Source organism: Ammospiza nelsoni, chromosome 5 (assembly GCF_027579445.1).
Source record: "Ammospiza nelsoni isolate bAmmNel1 chromosome 5, bAmmNel1.pri, whole genome shotgun sequence".
NCBI classification, from domain to species: Eukaryota; Metazoa; Chordata; class Aves; order Passeriformes; family Passerellidae; genus Ammospiza; species Ammospiza nelsoni.
In genome coordinates, this window is record NC_080637.1 from 58,830,218 (window position 1) to 58,854,961 (window position 24,744).

General features: G+C 45.3%; 2 protein-coding genes across 3 annotated transcripts; both read right to left on the reverse strand.

The window, feature by feature from the left end:
- Positions 1–3,130: 3,130 nt before the first annotated feature.
- Positions 3,131–12,282, reverse strand: GABARAPL1 (GABA type A receptor associated protein like 1). Its single transcript, XM_059471575.1, has 5 exons — positions 12,036–12,282; positions 8,350–8,428; positions 7,108–7,226; positions 5,721–5,782; positions 3,131–3,561 (listed from the first exon to the last, which is right to left on the reverse strand). The coding sequence occupies exons 1-5, from the start codon at positions 12,123–12,125 to the stop codon at positions 3,552–3,554; spliced, it is 360 nt and encodes a 119-aa protein (XP_059327558.1). The 5' UTR covers positions 12,126–12,282; the 3' UTR covers positions 3,131–3,551.
- Positions 12,283–18,678: 6,396 nt separating this feature from the next.
- On the reverse strand, positions 18,679–22,937 carry TMEM52B (transmembrane protein 52B). 2 transcript variants are annotated; one of them, XM_059473406.1, is made up of 5 exons: positions 22,512–22,937; positions 21,894–21,909; positions 21,150–21,188; positions 20,098–20,264; positions 18,679–19,698 (listed from the first exon to the last, which is right to left on the reverse strand). In XM_059473406.1, the coding sequence occupies exons 1-5, from the start codon at positions 22,513–22,515 to the stop codon at positions 19,448–19,450; spliced, it is 477 nt and encodes a 158-aa protein (XP_059329389.1). In that variant the 5' UTR covers positions 22,516–22,937; the 3' UTR covers positions 18,679–19,447. The 2 variants fall into 2 exon arrangements, with proteins under 2 accessions (XP_059329389.1, XP_059329387.1); XM_059473404.1 differs by having other exon boundaries at positions 21,866–21,909.
- Between the last annotated feature and the right edge of the window lie 1,807 nt (positions 22,938–24,744).

The window sequence follows — 24,744 nt, forward strand, 5'->3', positions numbered from 1 at the left end:
AAATTAATCAGATCAGTTTTTCCTTCAGCTAATAATTCAGTACATTCAACCTTATTGCAGTTCTAGCAATGTCCTCACTTGAAAGTTAGGACCTTTATGTTCTCCCCCTGCTTCCATGCAGCACTGTTTTTAGCATTCATTAACAATCTTTTAATTCCCAAAGAACAGTACAACATGCAGATGGCATTGGCCAGAGTGCAGAATCAGGGAGAATCAGACCCTTTCTTTAGGGAAAGGTCCTGCAAGATCCAGCCTTTTCAGTAGAATACTAACCAATTCCTGTAACACGTCCATATCCAGGCCTGAGCTGTGCTTTGGATGCCTGCAAGCTTCCAGGAACACAAACACCTCCTAAAGACTGGCAACAGGGGCTGGGGCAGCTGCTGTTTGTGGCCAGTTGTGCTGTGCTCGGGTCAGTCCTGCAAGTGCCATGTCAGCAATGAGCTCTCCAGTCACTCTGTGCCTCACCCTGGGCAAGCATTCATCTGGGACTGAGTGACAACAAGGAGCTGGACTTTCTCCCTCAGGTAGTCTGATTTCTGTTTTAATCAGTGTTTCTTTCATCTCAGACATGCCTGTTTTATGGCAATGAAAACATTAGTGTTTAGCACAACGTTGGATATTTTATATTAGTCCAGATACGTCCTTCATGGTGATGTTGTAAGGCCCCAGAATAAGTGATCTCTTAACTTGTGTAGTCTCTGCTCCAGGAAAATATTTTCTTCAAAGGAAAGCATTGGGATGACTGGAGAAAGGATCCCAGGTGCAGCAATAGTGACCAAGGCAGAGTATTAATTATTTAACCTCTCTAAACCAGCTGAGCTCATAATTTCCCCCAGGCCTTGCTTTAATGTCATTTCTATAACCCACAAAACAAAGGTTATAAATAAAACAGCCTCGGAGCACAAGCTAATATTCCACATTTGGACCAGGTAAATTACATTCAGCAATGTACTGGCCTGCACATTTTGTGTTAGTGCCTCTCAGCAATGGCACTGATACAAACATGCAAAGCAGCATGGCAGGTACAAACATCTGTGGAACCATTTTCCTAGGAAAGGGGTGAGAGAGGGAGTGGAAGATGACTACTTAGATATACTTTATACCACTTTTCTACCTGAGCCAGCAGGCAATATCACAATCCACACAGAAAAATCTTTACTGTATTTGAAACTGAAATTCAAATTATTTCAGCTAATAGTGTATGCTTTTAGCTGCATCTGTGCCCATCTGGCTGTAGTCACAGCACCCTTCTGCCATACAGGGGCAGCTTGTTTTAGTCACAGTGGTGGATATGAGCTCAGAAACTGCTGCTGTGGGCAGGCTCCAAGGCAGGATGAATTACTCTTTCCCTCGGTAGCAGCAACAGAAGCTCTCACAGTGGCTCCCCTCTGTATGCAGAGGGAAGAGAAGGTCCTATTAAGCACAGCAAGTTTTATGCCTGTGGATTTCAGTGTTGTAATTCTTGACTTTATCACTCCAAGCAACTCCCTCGCTCAATGCACAGGGCTGGAGCCAATGGTGCCCCTGGAGCATCGCCATGGCCCATTCCTGCCCCCTCAGCCAGAGGGACCCACAGGTGACATGGAAGGAGGGAGGGAAGGAGGGAGGGAGGGAGGGAGGGAGGGGCAGGAAGTGGCACGTCTGTCACTGCTTCTCCAGATGACAGCATGCATCCCTTTCCTCTTCAGACACTGCCAGAGCCTGGCTTGGAGTCACGGTGCTGAACAAATGGCACGCGCTGGTTTTGCCAGCTCCCAGCAGGACTCCTTCCCCCTCATGCACAGATATCTGTAAGGAAAAGCAACCTCATTTGTCACTACTGCAGGCCTCTTTTTCAAGGAATCCCAGATTTCCTTATCTTTGCTCTCCTGTGTTTAGAGGACGCATAGCAGGCACCCTGGGCCTCTCTCACTTCTTCCCATGGTGAGTTCCATCTCAGCCTGGGCTGTGGTGACACAGGATGGACGCGTGGCTCCATGAGGGACTTGGCTGGCACAGCACATGGGACTTGTCCTACTGCACCCACCAGAGGCAGTGGGGCACAGCCAGAGGTGGTGAGCAGCCCTATCCATTGGTGACGAGGCAGGAATCCCACTGGCCTGCCAGGACCCAGCAAAGGCATGGCCTCAGGGCACTCATGGCTGTGTGGGGCTGAGGGCAGGACCTCAGGGCACTCATGGCTGTGTGGGTCTGAGGGCAGGGCCTCAGGGCACTCATGGCTGTGTGGGGCTGAGGGCAGGGCCTCAGACAGCTCATGGCTGTGTGGGGCTGAGGGCAGGACCTCAGGGCACTCATGGCTGTGCAGGGCTGAGGGCAGGACCTCAGGGCACTCATGGCTGTGCAGGGCTGAGGGCATGGCCTCAGAGCACTCATGGCTGTGTGGGGCTGAGGGCAGGACCTCAGGGCACTCATGGCTGTGCAGGGCTGAGGGCAGGGCCTCAGGGCACTCATGGCTGTGCAGGGCTGAGGGCAGGGCCTCAGGGCACTCATGGCTGTGTGGGGCTGAGGGCAGGACCTCAGGGCACTCATGGCTGTGCAGGGCTGAGGGCAGGGCCTAGGGCAGCTGCAGGCCAGCCCTGCTACAGCAGCGCCAGCACAGGCGGCCACAATCCAGAGGGGCTGACAGAAACAGTGCCAGGAGAGGTGGCCACAATCCTGAGGGGCTGACAGGGACAGTGCCAGGAGAGGTGGCCACAATCCTGAGGGGCTGACAGGGACAGTGCCAGGACAGATACAAACAGTCCTGGGCCATGGGCATCGGTACAGGTGGCCCAAGGTGCCTGGCAGGGACAGGCAGGGCTGGTGATAACCCTGAGGCCCCATCACTGGCCCATCAAGGCCTTAAAATGGCAGAAAAATGCATCAGTGTATTCATTATGCATCTTAAGACTTTCTTACATCATGCAGGTCTAATTAAAAGTCCCACTAGTGGCATAGCAAGACACAGATAGGCGTGTATGTGACAATACCACCAAAAATAGGAGAGATGGGACTTGTCCTGGTAGACAGGAGAGAGTAAACCTGGGGTTGTGGGAAAAAGTAGCAGCAAAAGTTCTGGCAAAGTCATCCCTTCATTTACAAGCCCACATCAGGAAGAAATGCTAGTCACCTATTTTGGACCAATCTGTGATTTTCAAATGCATCTTTATTGATAAGTTGATTAAGCTCTAGTCTGAACTTTATTTTACAAGAACCTGCAGCTAACCAACACAAAAAAATTACCATCATTACCTTGTACAATACTAGCACAAAAACAGAAATGCCACAATTCAGTTGAAAGAACTGTAAAATAAGTAAATTAAATCGTAAACTCTACACTAAACAAACAGTTGTGATTAGTCCCACATGTCATTTAAACCCAGCAGCATGAGGGGAGGACTGAACACAAAACCAAGCACCCCAAATGCCAACTCTTTCTCCCCTGAGTGTGCTTAACCACGTGCTTGGCATGAACAAGTGGGACAGCAGCAGAGAGATGCACACCATCTGCCTGTGTCTTCTCTTTTATCCCACAAAGCCTCCTGGGTCTGTCCTCTGCTTCAGAATATTCAGAGCTTCCTAAAACAAGAGATTGATGCAGATTTGCACCCAAAGGATGTGAAGAAAGCCTGGTAGTTGAAGGAGAGTGAGTCTAAAAGAGAGGACTGAGCAGTGCAGGCAGTGCAGTTATCCAAGTTGGCAGTAGGTACAACTCGTCCAAACACATTTATTCCAGATGAACACAGGACGGAACAGCAAACCTGAAGTTCAGGATGTAATACTGGGGATATTATGCCAACCACTTCATCATCTGCACCCTCATTTTCTGTCTGCATCCTCTGTGGTTCCTCCCTTCTCTCCCATTCTTCTGGTACTTCCCACCACACAGGCAGTAACCCTCCCACCCCACCACACTGCCTTCCCTGACCTTCACATGGTTCTGCCAGTAACCCCCACCTGACACTCCCATCAGCTCTCCTGCCTCATGCACCTCCATGAAACAACAGTCAGAGAAGGCTGAAACCTGATTTCCTGTTCCCCACACTCAGAGGAGCATCCATCTTGATTTCTCATTCCTGGGGAACACAGGGAATGGTGATCTAACTTTACAAGTAAGTAAATTGAGCAAACACCTTCAACTTAATTTGGAATTCACCTGTATTCTCCATCCTGCTTCTCCCTTTCTCCCTCTTGGTCCCTCTTTTAAATGTAGGAATGTTTACAGTAATTCAGGCCTACCTCTCTGATTTTTAGTTAAGACCCCAGAATTTTCCTGAAAGTCAGCTCACTCTCCAAGACCTATTCCTTCATCATAGTTATGGCAGTAATGGGAAAATCTGCTGTTCCTGCCACTGAGAAGAAACTGCTTTGGCATGACAGCATAAGGCTTGCACAGCATCTGACACCCTCCTAAGAACAGCACTAGCTTAAAACAAAATAAGAAAAAAAATCTACAGATAATCTACTCCCTTTTCCCTTCAAGTCTAAAAGAACCTCTCTTGTGGCACAGAGAGGCACTGTTACCCAATCACAAAAAGCCAGCAGAACACACGTGGCAGTGACTGATTTCCTACGCTTGTGCACGTGGTGCAAGGGCTGTACAGGGAGGAGACATGGAAGGGAAGGTGAAACCCACAGGAACTCTGCCATCTTCAAATCTGCAGAAGACTGGTACAAGGACAACACTGATAGATAATTTTCTGTGTTCACCAAAAATGAGACCACTAGTAGTTAGTTGCCTTAATGCACAGCAAGGGTGACTAAAGTTAGGTATCAGGAAAAGCAATCTCACTTGTAGGCTAGCTAGGAACTGAACAGACAATCTCAGCAGCCTCCAGGATCTTCCTCAGTGAAGTTCAGTAAGAACAAGTTTGATGAGCAGCCATGGTGGGCATGTTTGGGATACTCAGTCCTGTCTCAGAGCTGGTATGGGCTCTTGAGGTCCTTTCTAGCCCTGTGCTTACGAGTTTATCAGTTGACTACACTGAAAAGAACAAAAGGGTCATTTTTCTGTCCAGCAGTTGCAATTAAAGCAACAAAGGAAAAAAAAAATTGCAGAATTTTTCCTTCCTTCCTTTCCCCAACCTTCATGTCACACAGCTGAGGAGTTCCCAGCCCTCAGAGTAAGCCCTTCTAATACTGATGGACAGAGCTACCAGCCCTTCTAATACTGATGGAAATGATGGGAAACACAATACCCTTGGAACAATTCACAGTCAGTAGCTGGAGGGAGGACTGTCAGCACAGGACAGCCTTGTGTGGGCAGAGTGAAATATTTCACAGCTCACTGAATGGGGGCCGTGGACAAGACAGGACAAGGTCAGTGACAATACATGGCATGCCTTCTTCATCCAATGAAAGGGTTACATGAAAATGGCCATCCTGCCCAGTCACTCTCCTGGAGGTTCACTACACTGGCTTGTCTAGCAGCCTCCAGCACTAACTACTTCCAGCTGTGGCAAGAGAAGAATTGTGAACAGTGGAGTTTCCCCACCCCCCAGTGTGGAACCTCTCCTTAGTCTTCAAGTTCACCCTGCCCCCCTACCCTGACTCCCCTCAATTTAAAAAATAATGGTGATAATTAATGCGTGGAAGCTGATGACATTGTGCATGTGGTTCACTTCCAGTTCTCTTTTTCTCTTCTCATGCATCCTCCTCCTGCCTCTCCAGCAACCCCCTCCCCGCCAATCCATTCCATCAGTCCATCCAGCCTGCATGCCTGGGGGGCTGCTGCTCACTTGCCATAGACGCTCTCGTCGCTGTAGGCCACATAGAGAAAATAGTCCTCCTCGTGGTTATCCTGCCAGGGGACAAAGGGACAAAGTGAGGAGCCAAAGCTGGGAACTCACTGCATGTGAGAAAGCTCAACCCAGAGATCATCATAACACGAGCAGGTAACTTCTCTTTCACTGCTCCTCTCCATTTACATCGAAGGCTTCGCTTCCCAAGACCAAAGAGAACTCTGGCCACAGCTCTGCTTCTACACACAGGCAGGACACATTTCTGTACACAGGGAATTTATTTGAAGAGCCACAGCCAGGCTGTGTTGCAAGCATGCAACAGAAACAGCTCTGACTGTTCACCAGTATCTCAGCAGTGGTGTGGTCTTAAGATTGAGAGAGAGACTTGGAAGGATTTAACAAGTCAAAAATCACCTCTAGATGGTATTTTTAGTTTTTCAGAACACTCTGACAAGTGGCTGTATTTCTAAGTCCTGTTTTACATATGAGCAATAGAGCTGATATGTTAAGTGATTACACTGACACAAAAATTCTGTGGAATGCCAGCAACAGAGATCTGACCTCAGCTCTGGACAGTCAGACACTTTCCTTCGACGTGGTCAGATTTGGAAAGCACCCTGCCTTGTGTTATCTTTTATTATCTCCATCAGTACACAGACTGATGAAGTATCCAGTTACTGTCAAAAAGTGACAGGCCAAACAAGGCTCACAGCACCATGCCAGAGCTCGTTTATTAAAACACCCAGCAGAAGGAGAAATCAATCCAGGCTGCAAGCCACCCATGATATAATGGCTATAGAGCTGAGAAATATGGGCTGTATATCCTGTATGTCTCTAAGATTGATCAAATAACACTGCTGAGTAGAAATAGCAGGCAGCAATGTTTGCAGCATCCTATGTAATCCTCACTTACACAGTACGAGCGAGGAAAATGTAATTCTAGGCAAAGAAGAAGTGTTCCCCAAGAAAGTATTTGTAGACAAATGGATGTCCAGCGATACTGCCCCTTTTACTGGCTTTTTACTTACTTTTACTGGCCAAAAGGAAATCTCTTTCGTATACACAGCAAAACCTATGTTCGCCACCCTCCCCAGCCCCAATCTGCGAAAAGGAAGTGGTTTATTTCAATACTCTGGTAAAGTAGTAGGAGCAATAGATCATTGCTGGGGCAAGTATTTGTCACAACCCTTTCAACAGCAAACAACCAGCTGAATTGATAAGGCTCCCCAGACTCCTAAGTGGGGAATGGAACTCCCCTGACCAGGTGATGGGATACAGCTCAGGGCAAGAGGGATGTTCAGGCATCTGTGACCAAGCTGAAACCACTGACACTTCTGGACACTGCTCCCGCCAAGGAAAGGCAAGAGGAGAGGGCCAGGCTTACCTCATACAGCTGGCCCATGGTAGCACTGGTGGGAGGGATGGTGTTATTGACAAAGAAGAACAAAGCATCTTCCGGCCTCAGGTGGATCCGCTTTCGGATTAAGAAGTAGAATTGACCAACTGAAGAGGAACAAAGAATGCCTTTAGATGCAGAAGGAATGTTGTAGGGGTTTTTTTGTTGTTGTTGCTGTTTATTTCTGTATTGTAACTCTAACCACGACTGTTTTCTTTTGGTGGTGGAAGTCACATACTGTATATAAAAATTAGGGGAACATGAACAATGCAGGAAAAAAGCAAGAGAAGAAAGCAGTAACTTCATGACTGTAACCACATGAGCAGCCAATCCACTCAGAGCTGGCAGTTTCTCAGGTGCACACCCCATGCCATGTCCCCTCTAAATCCACACTCCACCTACTATGGTATGAAATTCTCTACTGAGGGGAATTGGTGAGAAGACCTTTAACTAGCTTAACCTTTAAATCCTACAGATCAAAGACACCTTAGAGAATTTAGCCTTGTTGTAAATGGTTATATCATTCCTGAAAACAAAATTCCTTACAATTTACTTGAACTATGTTGCACAAGAAAGTTTTTCACAGTCCATTAAATACTGCAAGAAGAAGAAATGCTGTTCCTTTAACTCATGTTCTTGTTCTTCTTCATGTTCTTAAATAAAAAGAGATGTAATCACACTCAAGATCATCATGACCATTCAGAAAAAAGAATTCTGTAGCTATGACTACAACTATAGGGGTGGAAAAAGGATGGGACTATTGCAAGAACTTGTCTCTTCCTGCAACAAGAGTACAGCCTCTGGCAACTCTGCAGCTAGGTCATCATTGACTGGCCATGACACTGCCCATGATACACAATTTAGTCAGTCATTGTTGTCATGGCTAGAACTCAGCTGTGACACACTGGCTGAGCCAGTGAGATACCTCAAAAGATCTCAGAGAATTCTGCATGTTGTAACCCAGGCTATAAGGTATAAATATAACAAGGACAGCAGATAAATGAGATGTTGAGCCTGTCTGGATATTTTCTTTGCACTGATCAGAGAGTAAAAAACACTTCTTTTCCTTCCTTTCCCCAACCTTCATGTCTCACAGCTGAGGAGTTCCCAGCCCTCAGAGTAAGCCCTTCTAATACTGATGGAAATGATGGGAAACACAATACCCTCAGAACAAGGGTACTGTGTACCCTCTCACTGAAAATCAGGAAGAAAGCAGGTAGGCATTGTTACCTGTGAGGTCAGAAGGCACGAGATACTTTCTTTTGTCTAAGTCAGGTACTCTGGCTTTGGGTGCTTTTTCCACGATTACCTGGAAAGAGAGAGAGAGAAAACAAGAAACAGATGATGAGTATCATAAACCAAAATGGTCCAAAAAGAGTCAGTGGATAAGGATATTACCATCTCATACCAGGCCTTTAGGTATATAATCTGTAATGAATACACAACATTAAAGAACACACAGGTGAGATGACTTAAAGAAGAAGAACAGGAGACAACCTAAAATCACTCCCAATAGCTGTGCTGGGAGCCCAGGCCTGCAGCAGTAAGCATGGTGAGTGAAAAAAAGAGTCCAGAACAGACATAAAAATAAACCATAATGGCTGAGGAAAAAAAATAATTAGGACACCTTGATGTTCCCAATTCAGGTTAATTTTGTGTGAAGAAGCTGTCAGGAGGCTAATACACGAACACAAGTAAGTTAAACTGTTTCCAGGTTACAGTTCCAAACTGCCTTGCACAAAATCAGCCCTACTCCCAGTAGTCCCACATCCCAATTTCTATTTTCACCAACACCAAGTGCTCTAGAATGAAGCAAAGAATTAAAGAGAAACTACAGCTCATTGGGGAATTTTTTAAAAAATCTCCAGTTCTTCAGGAGTTATCATGTACTCTGAAATTCATATCCTTTATTATCCATATTTCACATATCTATGGAAATTTCCTAAGTCAAGTAAAGATACAATAATTAAAACCAGCCTACCATCTGGGCAACTCGACCCATTGAGATCTCTTGACAAAAATACCAGTTTCCTTATATTCTAACACAGAAAAATACAAAGCACAGCAGCTTTGAGATCAAACTGACCAAGAGGTCTTTTGCTACAAGATAACTTTTGTTAGCAGAGCTAGGCAAAATATTTACCTCAGAAACAGGAATTATTCCAGTGACCTGATCTCCTTTTCCATTGAAACCTTTGGAACTACTGTGTTTGTGCAGAAAAAAAAATGCAGGTTTTTTTTGTGAGATGTACTTTTGAATGGGTAAAAGGCCCATCACATTTCAATTTATGTGGCTTGCTGTTCTGCAGAAGCCATTCTGACCACCCAAACTAAATCTAAAGCTGGATTTTCTGAACTTTTTATCTTTTTAATTCCCTTAGGCTCTATACTAGTAAATACTCCACCTGAAACATTGTGGGACTAATTTCTAAGGGTTCCATGCTCCCATTGTTCTTTGGCAACCCAAGTTAGCAAATAGAACTGTTGTGTAAGAGAAAAGGTTGAATTGCTGTGGACTAAGCCTTCTTTGGAAGCAAAACGATGTTGCCCCACCAGTGAGACACCACACCAGAACAAAATGTTATCCTGAGCTTGGTGTATTTTAGCCTGGACATGGTGCTGTGCTAACCTGAATCCTTCTAGAACCAAGTGAGTGTCTGCAAAATACCTCACACCAGAGAGGTACCAATTAGGACACATTTTCCCTGTGCTCCATTTCCATGTGGCCAGCACAGCCAAACCCCCTGAAATTTCCAGGTTTGATTTTAAAATAGAAACATGGTTGCCTCAGCTACTTCAAGATTTTCAAGTACCTAAGTTAGCATAAGGCACTCAGGCTCCTTCAGGCAGTCTGAGGTAGGACATGCATTTCTGTACAAGATGCAGCTGGTAAATGCTGTGAGGGAAGGACAGTACCACAATCTCACTGAACAGCAACAGCACTTCTCACACCTTTTACCAGCACAGCCAAACAAAGCAATATTTAACACAGTAAACTGCAGTAGGGAGAAACCTTTAGTTCTTGCCTCCAATTAAAAAGACCTACTGACAAGCCAAACTGCTTGCTGTGACTACCCTAACTGAAGGTGGGGAGGTGGCGGGGAAGGAGGGGGCTTGTAGATTGATCATTAGATAATAAAGGAAAAGAAGTCATGCCTATGAGAACAAGGTGAGTGTTGGGGCTTATAATCCCCTAGGAAAGATTTAAATCAGATGACCACTGATTTAAGAGATGTTAGGAAACATCTCCCTCTTGCAAAGATGCACAGAAGGAATGGAGGTGCTCTGCTAATCTGACTGGCAACTGCAGTCAGTTTCCTGGATAATGCAGGTTGTCTCTTCTGAAGCACTAAACCCTTCACATACCTAAAAAACCTACAAGGAAAATCCTAAGGGCAGAATACAGAGTATCTATGTTTGAGCTGCTGCTGAGTGGTGACTGTGACAAGGCAGGGCAGTGAAATCTCATCAAAATGCTGAGATGTACCACGGCACTGCAGCGTAGGCAGCCAAAAGGATGACATCTTCAAGGATCCTACTGTCAGGAAGGGCAGACACAGAAGTGATGTGAAGAACAGAGTGCTGCCTTCATTTCTTTGTATGCAGCTCTATCCTCTAAGAGGCTATCCCTCATAATTCATGTCTGGGCCTTGCCATGCATCATTCCAATGGTCCTTAACTCCAGCACACCCTGTTATTCTGGTCCTAGTTTTCTTCACCAAGTTCTGCTGATGCCCCCCCTGTCTTGACCTCCTTTATCTCCCGCCAGACTGGGCCTCGTCCTGGGCTCCCCACAGGATTCTTCCTGACACATTTGTCATGGCCTGCTGTGCAATCTGCCACGTTAATCCTCAATTTACACCGGCCGACCTACAGAGCCCTCATCATAAATGCCCAACCCCACACACTTCAAGCTGCATGCTCAACCTATGTTATGCCAGGCCTCCCAAAACCAGAGAGAACAAAGCCACCCAAATACTGACTTCCAAACATTTTTTCAAGTCTATTTGAGGGTCCCTCCCAAGATAAAACATGCTGTTAGCCTGCAGGGAAAACATGGAGTGTAACTGTTCCCCCTCTGACATTAGTTTTACATGGTGATCCCAGTTTTTTTGAATGCAGTACACCTGTGCAGTAAATCTAGGGCAGACCTCTCCAGTGGGGATAGAAAAAAAAGAATACTTGCAAAATGTTTATTAAAAAGGAAAAAACACTCCACACTTAATTAGATTTGTCATTTCTTTTTTTTTTTTCATCCCAATAATTATTCGGAATTACGAAGCCAGAAGTTTCCCACAGGCACTCCAAAGGGGCCTAAGAATGAGGAAGCAAAATTTAGCTAGATGACCTTGCATTCCAAGTGACATTTTTTTCCACAGAATGATTAAACAGGAGAGCAAAAGGGCTGAGAAGCATCATGTTTTTGCTCATGCAAAGGAAAAGAGCGAGGCTATATCGAAAAGACATGCCAAACTGAAGTAAAAATAAAAATAACAGGGACGTATGAGATGACCCGGATGCAGACCATGTTTAGTATGAAGAGCACCCGGTTAGCCCACTCACTGATCTCCATTTTCACAGAAACAAGGGTGAGCTCCTTCCCCACTCACTCCCACGCATGCCAGAAAAAGATCAGCAGCGTTCCCACTGGAGTTACTGCGGCTCCCAGGGGAAAAGGTGTATTCCACCCCCCACCCACACCGCAGCCCTCCGCGCATCATAAATAGCCCCAGCTTCGCACTAAGGAGAAAAGCAGCCGGGGATTTGAATCAGAGCAGCGAGATCACCATCATCTGCACTAAACTCATTTCTTTCGCCTTCAAAAGAAGGCGAGCAGCAGCCGACGGCCGGCACGGAAAACAAAGGCGGCCGAGCCCGGGCTCGCAGCCATGGCCGCCCTGGCAGCGCGCACTCACGGGGACTCTGTCGGGGTATTTCTTCCGGATCTTCTCCCCTTCTTTTTTCCTGTACTCGAACGGGTGGTCTTCCTTGTACTGGAACTTCATGGCGCCGGGCTGTCCCTCCGCTCGCGGCTGCGGCTGCTGCGCTGCCTCCGCCCCGGCTGCGCTGCGCACAGAGCTCCGCCCGGCCCCGCCGCCCGCCGCGCTCCGGCCGCTCCCGCCCCGCGCGGAGCCGCCCGACACAGCGCCGCTCTGGCGTCACGGACAGGCACCGCCCCGGCCCACCGCGGGGTGACGTCACGCGGAGGGGCCCCAGCCGCCGAGCCGAACCGTGACGTCACGAGGAGGCGCCCCCCGAGCCGTGACGTCACGGGGAGGCGCCCCCCCAACCGAGCCGCGCTCTGACGTCACGAGGAGGCGCCGCGGTGCCCGGGATGGGGAGAGGTGAGGGCACAGGGAAGGGCGCGTCCCGTTCGTGCACAGATTTATTGCCCGGCAATGCGTAAACAAACAAACAAACAAACTAATAAATATTTTAAAGCTATATTTATTTTTTTTTTAGCTTAAAGGCAGCAGAGCGCCGCCCGCCCTCCGCAGCGTGACTCAGGGTTATGAACACGGCCCCAGCCGTAGCGGGGCACCGCAGCCGCCCCGGGGGGACGCGGCTCGGGGCTCCCCGGCGAGGCCCGAATGCCTCCGCTGGTCCGCGTGAATGTCACCTGCGCTCTCCGCGGCTGCCAGGTGTGACACGCACACACAAACATGATTGCTTGTTCTCGGAGCGTGCCCGTGGCTGCTGGCTCGGGGCTGTTGCCTTGCTCGTGGCATGTCGGTGGCAGAAAGCGTGGCATGTGATGTGTCGCACCAGATGCGTGCTGCAAACAGCAGACACCTTTAGTGTCAGCAGACCTTTAGGTCTGCAGACAAGCCAAAACAACGAGCCAGTTTCGGCCCAGTTACTCAGCTGGCACATACTGTTTTTATGTGTAAAATATCTGGGTTTTTTTCCCCTAGGAGTAGATCACTCACAATTATTCACTGATCAGCAGAAGAGCAGGTATTAACGAATGGCTCAGCATGCTCAAATCAGGATAAAAATCAATTGCTGCTACTCTAGGGACAATGAGTTGGATTGTGTTTAATTATTTCTTCTTTGCATACTTTACCTACAGGAAGCCAAATTTTGCCAAGGCTGATTTTCTATCTGTGCAGGTGTTTTAGCTGTAGCAGAGTATGAGTGGAACAGCCAGATGCATAAGGTGATTCTCCATGGCCCCACCAAAGGCAGAGGTAAAAGACACACATTTCCTACCCCGTGTCTTGCCTGAGGATGAACAGGGGCAGGAAAAGGTGTATTGGGGTGTGATTTTTCTCACCTGAATCATGACACCTACTTTTGGGTGGCTGAAGTGTGTCTGCAATAAACTCTGGCCGGTCCTTTACTTTCTGAGCTTTTATTTCTGGTACCTTTTTTATACCAAATACTTTTATTTAGTATGGGGCAGTGTGACCTCCTGCTAATGGTCAGTTCCAGCAGGTGCATACCCAAATCTCCTAAGGATCAAGCAGCTCTCAGTGGGAATGCCACCAGCCAGTGTGTCCCAGCCCTCACTATTTGTGTGCCTCAGGTTTGTACAGGAAGCACCATCAACACGTTTCTGTCTGTCCTAGGACATGTAAACATTCTCCCGTGGTTGCCAGGTCAGAGGAGATCAAGGGGTGAGTCAGAAGGAAGGAATTATTTTTTGCACTCCCATAGCAAATAGCTTGGATTGAAGGACCTCCAGGGTTTTGACCCAAGGAAAATTCTGGTTTCATGGCATTAAACTTTTATATAAGGCCTGTGGTTGGCTCCTTGCTTCCTAACTGCCTGCAGCACAGCAGCTGCTGTGGTGTGCTGAAGGTCTGTAGTATGCAGCTTCCTCAAGCACAAAAGAGAGGAAGGTTTCTAGCCTGTTTCACCTAAGCCACCAACATATTCTGGCAATTAAAACAGACTGATCTCAAGCTCCTCTTTTCCTGTGAATTGAATTAAAAATTATTATTTTTATCCCCAGGACTGCTCCCAAGGCAGCTAAGGTAACACCTGGTTTTAGTTTCTCATGACAAATCAGAGAGGGTTTTTATCCAGGTTTTTTTCCTGTTCTGATGCAAAGACCTGGCCCTGTGAGCAGATTGCTTCAGTGAATTCCCCTCACTGAAGTCTCTCCCTGCCCTGATGTGCAGCCCCAAGACTCGCTCCTCCTGCTTCCCCACTTTGTGCGGCACTGAATTCCCAGCTCTCTCCTTCAACCTCAATAATAACAATAACGTCACTGGCAAAGCAGGCAGGAAGATGATACATGCAGAAGCAGTGACAAACACCTAAACATCTGACTTAGGGTTGTTAAAATGTCAGCCCATGGGCATGTGACAAACCCCGCGTTCTGCTTTCGTTTGCCAGAGGGAGGAACTGGAAATGGTGTTGGCTAATTTTCCTCCCCTGGACTGCCAGCACAAAGTGCTCCTTCAATATATTGTCAAAACAATATATTTTTTTCTTAACCTAGAGTATCAGCACAGCTCTGAGCACGTACTGTGCTGCTGTCTGCAGGTCATGTGGGTACATTCTACAAGGGATTTCCCAAGCGTTGCCAATGCTGCTGCCATAGGAGCAGGAGACAAAAATATTTGCACAGAGCCTGGGGGCAGGGTTTGCAGCCTGTGCCGTACAGTCCTCCTGCTCATAACTCTGGACTCCCTTGCATATTTATTTCATTATTACCTCCCCCTGGGGAATTTATACCTCTACAGACTGATTTTTTTAAATTTTTTTTTTTTAACTTTAAGTGTGGACTCTGCATATCGAAGTCTCTTTGGTCAGAAAATTTGTGCTTTGTGGTCTGATTGGTGATTAAACCACAGATGGCATACCTGAGGGCACTCATGCTTCTGATCTGCTTGCTGCCACCCATGGCACAGTCCCTGCCTGGTGTCTCTGCTGTATCCCTCGTGACTGGTCACCAGTTTCTCTTGGCACTGGATCTGTAGCACCGTCAGAGCCAGTATGGGCACATTGGTCTTGGATGAGGGCACAGGGCTAGTCACTCCCAGTAAACAATGTCTAATTGTGCAAATGTTTTCCTTTCCTCTAGGAAAGCACTCTGTATTGTGCATGCTGGGCTGCTGTCTTGCTGCTCTATTTTCTACAATTTCTTATTTTTTTTTTTTTATAAAAAAAGCTGCTCTTTCTTACCACGATTCTTGTATGGCCCAGCTTCAGCTAAAGTTGCTTAAAGGCATACAAATGATGTTCTGAGGAGATTAAGGGACACAATCACAGTTGGTGCATGATCAAATGCAGCAGCAAAGGTCAACAGCCCAGACTCACAATGCAGAGTTTGAGATCCATTTGTTCCAGCCAGTGACGGGGAGTGGCCTCTTGGGGAGGGGCATCATTGTTCCTGTGAAAACAAAGGAGTGACAGCAACAGTGGGGCCAGTGGGATGTTTCTGAAAACCGGTTTTCTCAAGTACTCCGTGTTTTAGGGGAACCTAAGGGTGGCACTGTTACCAAACAAGTTCATATTTCTTTTAAAAGGAGCCTGTGCAGCAGTGTGGGGAGGGAATTGCTTTAAGGAGATTTAATCCATGAATTGGGTAACAGACAGAGAGAGCTATGGGTGATGCTCATGTGTTAGAAAAACAAATTACAAATTTAGGGACTGATGTGCTTCAGTGCTCTTCGACCAGAGAGAGAAATTTGTTGTTGAGACCTGGACACAAGGAACGCAGAATTTATAATCAAAGACACATACAGAAACTGGAGATGAAGGAGAAAGTAACAAAGACAATTACTGAGATTCTCTTTATCTGGGAAAAAGAAATAAATAATAAAAAGACTAAAAATGTGGATTAATTTGCATTAGAAGCAATAAATAAATAACAATAGGTGATAGAATACTATTTAATGAAGATAACTCTGTAGCTTGTAGGCCAATGAACACTGATTTCTTTGTTTGCTCAAATGTATAAATCGTTATAGGTTTGATAGCTGGCATGTTCTATGGAGCTCTCCCCATGTACCCTAACACTGAATAAAGTTATGTTGACTTTCTACCCTAACAAACAGGTTAAAGAGTTTATTTCCCAGCTTTTGGTGCCAGTTTCTGGTACCCCAGATGGGACAAAGAGGTGCCAACTCAGTGAACCAGAGGAATCATCAGCACTCCAGTGCACACCAAAATATTTTCAGGGAGATCTTCCTGTTTCCTGGTCTGGTGAGTAGATCACTCTGCCCTTTCTGGGAAAAAGAATACAACATTACTTAAGGTACTTTATTTGAAGGTATTTTTCCTGCCCATAAGTTGCACTAATAGAAAGTTCACAGTGTGAGGCTCAGAGGTTTTTGGGAAAGGTTCTAAAAAGTTGTGAAAGATTGTAAGAAGTTATAGAAAACTTGTAAAAGCTTTTAAAGGTGCTAAAAGGTTTTTCCTAAGATGGTAAGTATGGGAGTGGGGCTATCTTCACAGCTCCCACAAGAAGGGATCCCGAAGGGTTCCCCTTTGGGCTGTGTCCTAAGGAACTGGAAAAGGTTGAGGGTTTGGGAGGGATGAACCTCTGACATGAAAACAACTTGTTGAATATTGTAATCATTGGTGGCCAATACATAAACGTAATGGTTGTGAAAAGTGACCAGTTAATGGTTGTTAAAAGTGACTGCAAATTACAAACACCATTTTGCAAAGAATGGTGTTTTGTAAAAGGAAGGCAATGGACCACCTGCCCTATGCTGGTTTGGGGGTTTTTTGGTTTTTTTTTTTTTTTTTTTTTTTTTGGTGTGGTTTTTTTTTGTTGTTTTTCTTTTTAGGTTTTTTTTTTTTTTTTTTTTTTTTTTTAATTGAGTTGTGGAATAATCCTGATTACTGGAAGGAATGTATGCATGTGCCTAGAGATCTGATGGTGTGAGCATTAGAAGAGAAGGGATGGGAAGCCACTCAAAGGTGCTGCTCTGGCTGCAGTCCAGGCTGCATCCCCAGTGTCAAGCGTGTGGCTGCAGGCTCCTGTGGCACAATGAGCTCGATGAGTTTGTCCTGCAGCTGAGGCACTGGTGCAGCTCAGCACTGGGGCTGCTCAGGGAGCATCATGTGGAAAGGCTTCACCTCAGACCTGGACTTGTGCTTTAGGATATTTACTGTTTCACAAGGACAAAGGAGTTCAGTCCAGGAAGGAAAAGAGGCTGTCTGTCCAGTCCTGAGCCCCTTTTTAAGAGAGAGCTGAGCCTGACTGCAGGAAGGGCTTTCAGGAACTGAAAGATGCTTTAATGTCTGCTCCTGCACTGGGACTTCTGGGACTACTGGGCTTTCTAGGCAGAATTGCTGCCCTGTAGAGCAGAGTCACCATCACAGTTAAATGCCAGGACAGCTCTGGGTTTGCAGGCAGGACGAGCTGGATGTTCCCCCTGGAAAGCACTGTGAAGATTTCCAGGGAGTTTCTGGGCTTGACAGTACTTGACATATGTTCAGCAGACTCAAATGTCTCGGCTTGCTTCAGGCTTTTACTGTGGAGTAAACAAGAGCCTTCCAGGAAATGTTCCACAGCTTGGTGCAGCCAGGCCTGCACAGCACTTCAGAGAGCAGCTGATAAATGAGGTCACTGCAACAGGTGTTCCACAAGCAGTTATAATTATTATTATTTCAAGGCCAGGCTGGACAGGGCTCTGCGCAACCTGGTCTAGCCAAAGGTGTCCCTGCCCATGGCAGGGGGGTTGGAACTCAATGATTTTTAAGGTCCCCTCCAATCCAAACCATTCTACAATTCTAAGACTGAAGAAAGGTGTAATAGCAGAAGGGACATAAACTTGTATGTCACTTAACTTATTCCATTCCAGTTTATCACTTGCTAATGATACAGTTAATAATAACTAGACAACTTAGGAAGAAGTTTGTGACCTCAAAATCAAGACCCTCATTAAATTCCTTTAAATACAAAATTCTGGTGACTGGTCAAGGTCTGGGGCATCATCAAGGATGTTTTGGTTGTTTAATTTAGCTTCATTCTATCCCTGAAGCTAATTTATCAACCTTCTCTAAATTTTTTTGTGGTTGTAATCTCAACAGCAGTTCAGTTCCTAAACATATTTGGGACCTAGTTCTAGTAGTTGGACCTTGTCCAACATTGTCCTTGTTCTTCTTATCTACAAAATAACTGTATTTTCTGTATTTCACAGGAAAAGAGACTAGCATATTAATTAAAGTGGGAATTTGGGTACTTCAGTGGGAAGGGCCATGCAGGCATTTCAAAAAGATGTGACCTATAACTTCATATCAACATAAACATATACATGCAATTTATTCATAGCTGAATGAATCACCATGTGATATTTAATGTTGTGCTGCTTTAATGTTTTCAGGTGCTGAATCCAGGGTAGACACAACGCTGATGTGGTTCAACACTCTCACCTTCTCCTGACAGCCTAGTCCAAGGTTTTACAGATGGGCCATACCTATGTTCATCCAGTTTCATTAATATTTCTGCATGGTTCAGCATATTTGTATTGACCAGGAGAGACTCACAAATTATTCAGTCTGAGAAATGTTTTGCGTGTTTTAAATGGTCTTACTTCAATTGATCTGGTTTTGACAGCAACATTAGGAATTAATAAATGATACTATATGAAATGCATTGAAAATATGATTGAGCTTTATTTCAGAGGTAGTGTTCTTGCTCCTCCCCTTGTTTGATCTGTTGGTACATATATAATATTTTTTAATTCAAATATAAGAGCTTGTGACTACCATTTCAGAATTGCTATACATGCCATTTAGAACCAGACTCTGTTCATTCTGTGTATCCTGCAGGGCATTAAGGGCACACTGTGTACATCATACTGTCTGTATCTATGCTGTCTTTCATTTACAAGCAGATTGTTTCCTTTTTTAATGATTTTTTACATTTACTATAAATGATTGGCAATTTCCAGAAGTTTGATGTTAATATTGGGTTGCAAAAGACCTTTGCAAATGTCTTTTTTTCCTTTTTCCTTTTTTTTTTTTTTTTTTCTGTTTTGAAGATCTCTTGCCATTCTGAGGAAACTTAGGCTAAAGGCAAGAGGAATGAGACTGCATCTGCAGGCACCCTGCACATCACTAGCCTACAAAATGGCTCAGCACCCTGATCCTGCTGCCTGCTTATTCGTGCAAAGTGTGATTCTAGTGTTGTGTGCATGTAATGAATGGGCTTGGAGATTACAAATTATCTGAAGGAGGTGTCAAAGAGAGCCATTAGACTATGCTAGATCTGAAAATATTTTGAATTTTGGTTGCTTCACCCCCCCTTCTCAATTGACTAAGGAAATTAATCTGAAATTCTGAAAGCCCTGCCCACCTGAATTAGTCTCTGCATGCAGCTATCCTGTGTTTTTTGCTATCAGGTGAAAGCAGACATCCATCAGTGTCCTGGGAGGGCTGGCTGCGCGTCCTTGCCCTCGGCGGGCGCCTGTGGCTTTTCCTCCGGCACCGGCTCCAGGTCCGGCACCTTGTGGCCCGCCTTGGCCACGGTGAACCTGCTCATGTGCAGCGCTTCTTCATACACAGGAGGGGTGTCAGGGGCACAGAGGGGCGGGGTGCCCTGGGCAGCGCTGTGCGAGTGGGCCACGGCTAAAATCCTCCTGGCAGCAGGCCCGAACACTGAGTGGAGAGCTGCAAGAGAGGAGACCAAAGCTGTTTGCCTCACCCTGAAGGCATTGTGTGGTTAGAGGAGGGCAGGGATACCCACAGGGCATAGGATCTTCTCTTCCCACAGCCAGAATGTTTTCCTTTTCCCGCTCCTTCAGCTTTCCCTAAAAGAGTACGTGTGTGAAATCCCGCCAGCAGCATCCCTCAGTTCCTCTCTCCTGAACTGCCACTGAACCCTTGTTCCACCCAAACACGTCTCACAGCTGACACCAGCTTGCAGCACTCACAGAGGTCGCTTTCCCTCCATCCTGCCATGAACTTCCCTCCCTGTGCCAGCCCCGGGGCGTCACCAGCTGGGCCTTACAGGGCAGCCCTCCCTTTGCAGGGTGCTGAGGGGCCCAGCATGGGGCAAGGCCAACTCACAGGTGATGGTGCTCTGCAGGGTGCTGTCATGGTCGAAGGCAATGACGGTGACCTCATAGGGCCGGGGGCCCGCCTCGTCCCCTGCCTGCTGGCACTGGAAGCAGCACCTGACGCACACAGAGACCAGGCCACACAGCAGCAGGAGCCCCCCGAGCACCAGCACCAGCCTGCAACGGGAGGGCACACACAATGAGGACAGAAAGGTTTTGTTTACAGGACACCTCCTAATGTCTCTGATTGCTTACAGCATGGCTAACCTCAAAGCTGAACAGTCACCTGGGGCTTTGTCCAGCTGAGTTTGAACAGTATCCAGGGATGCAGATCCATCATTCCCTCCAGGCACCTGTTCAAGTGCTGCACCATTGTCAGGGGAAGCATTTTTCACTCCTGTCTAACTAGAATTTTCCTGTCTTCAGTTTGGTCAGATGCCTTATGTGCTTCTACTGAGCACCTCTGAGAAGTCTCTGTCTTTATTTTCTCTCAAGCTCCCCCCTGGGGAGTGGAAAACTGCAATTACTTTATCCCCTTAGCTTCTTCCAGGCTGAAGAAGCCTAGTTCTTTTTATTGGCTTTCCAGGGGACTGGCTTCAGTTTGCCAACATCTGTTTTGTACTAGGGGACCAAAACTAGAAATGCCAGACATCTTGTCATGAGTGACAAGCAGAGAGGAAAAATTGGACCTTGCAATCTTCTTCAGCCCTCCAGATGTTCAACAACTACCATCCTTCTTAATCTCATCCTGGTGGGAATAACTAAGAAATCAGACAGAACTTACTTTAAAAATCAGTTTTTTGAAAGGCATATGGTGCCATGAATAATTTATTAATAGTGTTCATATGACTAAATATGTGGAATAAAAAAGGAGGCGGGTGGGTCAGCTTTTGTTAAAGGCAGTGAGATATCTGAGGGGTTGCCTTGCTCTTGTGGAGCTTTAGAGAATCCCAGGGAAAAGGAGGGGGTGGCATCACTCTTGAGCAGGTCACATTTAATCCCATCCTTTGCTACTGGAATTGTCTAGAGATGCAGATATTTAGAGTAAACATGTTGTCTTACCAGATATACCACAGACGGTTCCATTCTGTACCTGAACAGCTGAAGAGAAGAGGGTACAAAAATAGTTATCTACAGAACACCAAATAAAGGCAAAGATCCCTATGGTACCCTGCTCCCTCTCCCCTCATGATCCTCACCCACTGCCCAGATTCCAGATGCCACAATGAGGAAATACTCATTGTGCTTTGTGAGGACACAGCTGTCCAACCTCATCAATATCCCTGTTGTGTGAATTTCCCTTCTCTTGGCTTTATAGCTTGATTGTTTTATTGATATTTGTCCTTACCTAATTCCCTTTGCAAACCTTAGAGATCAGCATTCATGTTTGTTTTTTTCTTTTTTGTCACTATATCATTTCCGTTATTCTTAAAAATGATATCACTGATAATAATATTCACCAAAGTGGTATATTTTAAACCATTTTTTCAAGGAAAGTTTGATTCTCAATTCATAATCCCAGTCAATTGAAATTACACCAGAAGGCTCCTAACTATTGCAGTAATGCAAATAGGCAGCAGGAGCAGTACCACACAATCAGCATGTTGATCAATAAAAATAGTAATTTGTACAGTTCATAGTGACAGTAATGGTGATTTTACATGAATTTTTAATACAACTAAATAAGATTTTCTGGAAAATGTCAACCATCAGGTCATAACGCCCATGTCCACTATTGCCTTTTCTCTAAAGAAGAGCAAGATTGACAAATACTTAACAGTTCAGTGTTAAGGCAGCCTTCCTCACCTCTCACGTGGGGGAGCTAGAAGGAGAAAAGCAGCAAAGACACAGGTACAGTGAATGAAATCTTTGTCAAATGCATCTTGTATATCTTTCATATTATGAGTCTGGATCTCCTATGGTAAGGATGCACTGTTATCTATCTTCCATTGTTTCTATTGTACATTTTGCTGTAGATTTGAAGTTACTCATGAATACTCTTGTTTCATATATTAACTTCCTGTGGTCCTTCAAATCTTACTTAGTACTGTTCTGAACTTCATTATCACCACAACCTTTCTTTCCTCCACTACAAGCCATGTCATTCTCCAGCTGTAGATCCTTCTCCATGCTCAAATATTAAGAACATTTAAATACCCTGCTTCCTATTATACCCACCCTGGTGAAAACTGCTCTGTCCCTCCAGTACTCCTACCCTTTTCATTCCTTTTCCTTGGGTACCCTGATATCTGAGTTACCATCCCTGCAATAGGAGCAAATATTATCTTCTCTGTGTGTGCCTTTTAAATGTCCAGCTCTTTCTAATACCTGGGAAATTATTATTCCTAATGGCCCTCCATCTTTCCAAGGTAACTCCATAGCTGAGCAGAGACCCCATGAAGAGGAAAGTCAAAGATGACTTACCCATAAGATACTCCCTATAGCAAAGCAGATCACGTCTGAGTTATGCATCTCTGGAAGGTGCTTCTGTGGCCTCTTGGTGTTTCAAGCTGCTTGGAGTCTTCTTGTCCTTTCTACTTTCAGTTCATCCTCACCAGTCCAGTGGCCAGGAGGAGGAGCAGCTTCTGTGCTGTGTATTGAATCCTACTCTGCTTCTTTCTGCCCTTCAGTTTTTGCTTTCCCTCTTTTCCTTTTTATCACTGGCAATTCCTGATTTTTTTTTTTGCCTGTCTGTTTTTGTTATTCTATTGGCCTGGTTCTCTTCCTCTTTTGAAGGGATTTCTAAACCCTTCCAGTCAGATCAGGAGAAGAGCAGTGGCTACAGGTTCTTACTTTAGATGTTTAACTAGTTCAGTGAAGGGCATCATGAGATCTCTGTGGGCCTGACCCTTCCCTTCTATGAGCAGAAAGGGTCTCTGAGTTTGTTCATTCCCAATTATTTCTCTCCCCGCCCCTACCCTGAGGGGAGTGGGTTGAAGGTCATGTTACTGACCTGTTTAATTGGAGTTCAGATTCCTCTCCATCCTCCAGTACCTTTCCTACTCCTGCACTCACATTGTCCTACCTCTGACCATCCAATCTACTGACTTGGAAGTGAAAGAATTTGCCATATAATAACTATATCCAGATAGATATAAATATATGCATGCAGTTACATGTATATAAACATATATATGTGTATATATATGCAACATATATGTATGCATATGGATATATATATATATGTATATATATATATATTAATATGCAGCAACTCTGGTACTTTCCATTTTAAGGCTCTGCCATCATCCCTCTTACCTGTTCATGTCTTGTTCATGTCCTGCATTCCTGCATTCCTGCAGCGGAGTCTGTTCACTCACAGGTCCCTGTTCACTCCAGGTCCCACTCCCAAACTTCCTGCAAGGCCAGATAAATCCCCCTCAATCCCTTGCAGCAGAGGGATTACACGTTGATTCTCCTGTCCTGGATACTATTAATCCTACAGCTGGTTATATTCACAGGCTTCATTCAATGACCCATTAATTTTCTCTGTCTTGTAGAATTGCTTAAAATTTCTGTTAGTGCTCATGGCTATGCACAGTGTTATCACAGTCATGTAATTGGGTTCTCCTAATCTTTCTCTTTTGAATAGCTGGGACAGAAAAAATACTCTGCAGTAATGTGTAACTATTTGTGTTTGGGAACCACCTAGGACTGGTGCATAAATGTTTGTTGAAGGCAGAACAGCAGCTAGTGAGACATGTTGCCCCTTGTTGCAATCACAGCCCTTTCACATTAAACTGGTGAATCATTAGCCCTGGTGGTGCATTTTAGAGTTGCAGAGCAGAACCAATGGATTCATGAACTCAATGTTTTCTCCCAAGGCAGGCTAAAACCCATTTGCCATTCTCTAATTATAAAAGCAGTAGTGCAGTATAAACATGCCTTAGCAGTAGTTTATCCATCCATCCATCCATCCATCCATCCATCCATCCATCCATCCATCCATCCATCCATCCATCCATCCATCCATCCATCCATCCATCCATCCATCCATGTCTACTGGAAGGAGGTTTCTAATGTACAACTAACAAAGAAAGAAAGAAACATGACCTGCTGACATTGTATTTCTATAGGAATTGACCAAGTCTTTAGGTGTCCTTCTCCTAAATTCTTTGTGTACTATCGAAGTCTTAGAAGGAAAGTCCCAGCAGAACTGTAAAATAGCCTTTCTTGTATGCATGGCTTTTGAAACTGGTGGAATTCAATGTGGAAAAGAAGTGCAAACCACTAATGTTCCCAGGGCTTTTTATTATCAGTGTGATAATTCAACAGATCATGATTTTAGCTGAAATGATTTTAGCTGAAATATGATAATCTCAAATTCTGGGATGATCCAAATGCAGAAACAGCTGGAAAAGTGACAAAAAATTCCCTAAAGAAAAAGCTGTATGTGACATGAAACAGTGACCCCCTCCAAAAGGATATCATAATTAATTCTTGCTGAAACTTATTGATTACTCTTCTTCAATTTATATGGCATTGCTATTAATACTCTGCTTCCAGTGTTACAAAAAATAGGTAAAAATACAAACTCTTTAACACCACTGTAGCATTAAGAAGCAGGCATTTTTATTTGGCTGGATGCATGTGGGGATATCCTCTGAATATTGTGCGTGCTGAACACAGGAAAAGCTCCTATTTAGAGGCTTTATTT

Excerpts from the sequence above, each read along its gene's own strand:
- TMEM52B (XM_059473404.1), bottom strand. The coding sequence starts at position 22,559 with ATGCATAACTCAGACGTGATCTGCTTTGCTATAGGGAGTATCTTATGG. Across the intron at positions 21,189-21,865 it reads GGCTGCCTTAACACTGAACT|CTGTTCAGGTACAGAATGGA; the intron begins GTTAAGTATTTG and ends TCTTCTCTTCAG. Across the intron at positions 20,265-21,149 it reads AACCGTCTGTGGTATATCTG|GCTGGTGCTGGTGCTCGGGG; the intron begins GTAAGACAACAT and ends CTCCCGTTGCAG.
- GABARAPL1 (XM_059471575.1), bottom strand. The coding sequence starts at position 12,125 with ATGAAGTTCCAGTACAAGGAAGACCACCCGTTCGAGTACAGGAAAAAA. Across the intron at positions 7,227-8,349 it reads CGTGCCTTCTGACCTCACAG|TTGGTCAATTCTACTTCTTA; the intron begins GTAACAATGCCT and ends GTTCCTCTTCAG. Across the intron at positions 5,783-7,107 it reads CCATGGGCCAGCTGTATGAG|GATAACCACGAGGAGGACTA; the intron begins GTAAGCCTGGCC and ends GTCCCCTGGCAG.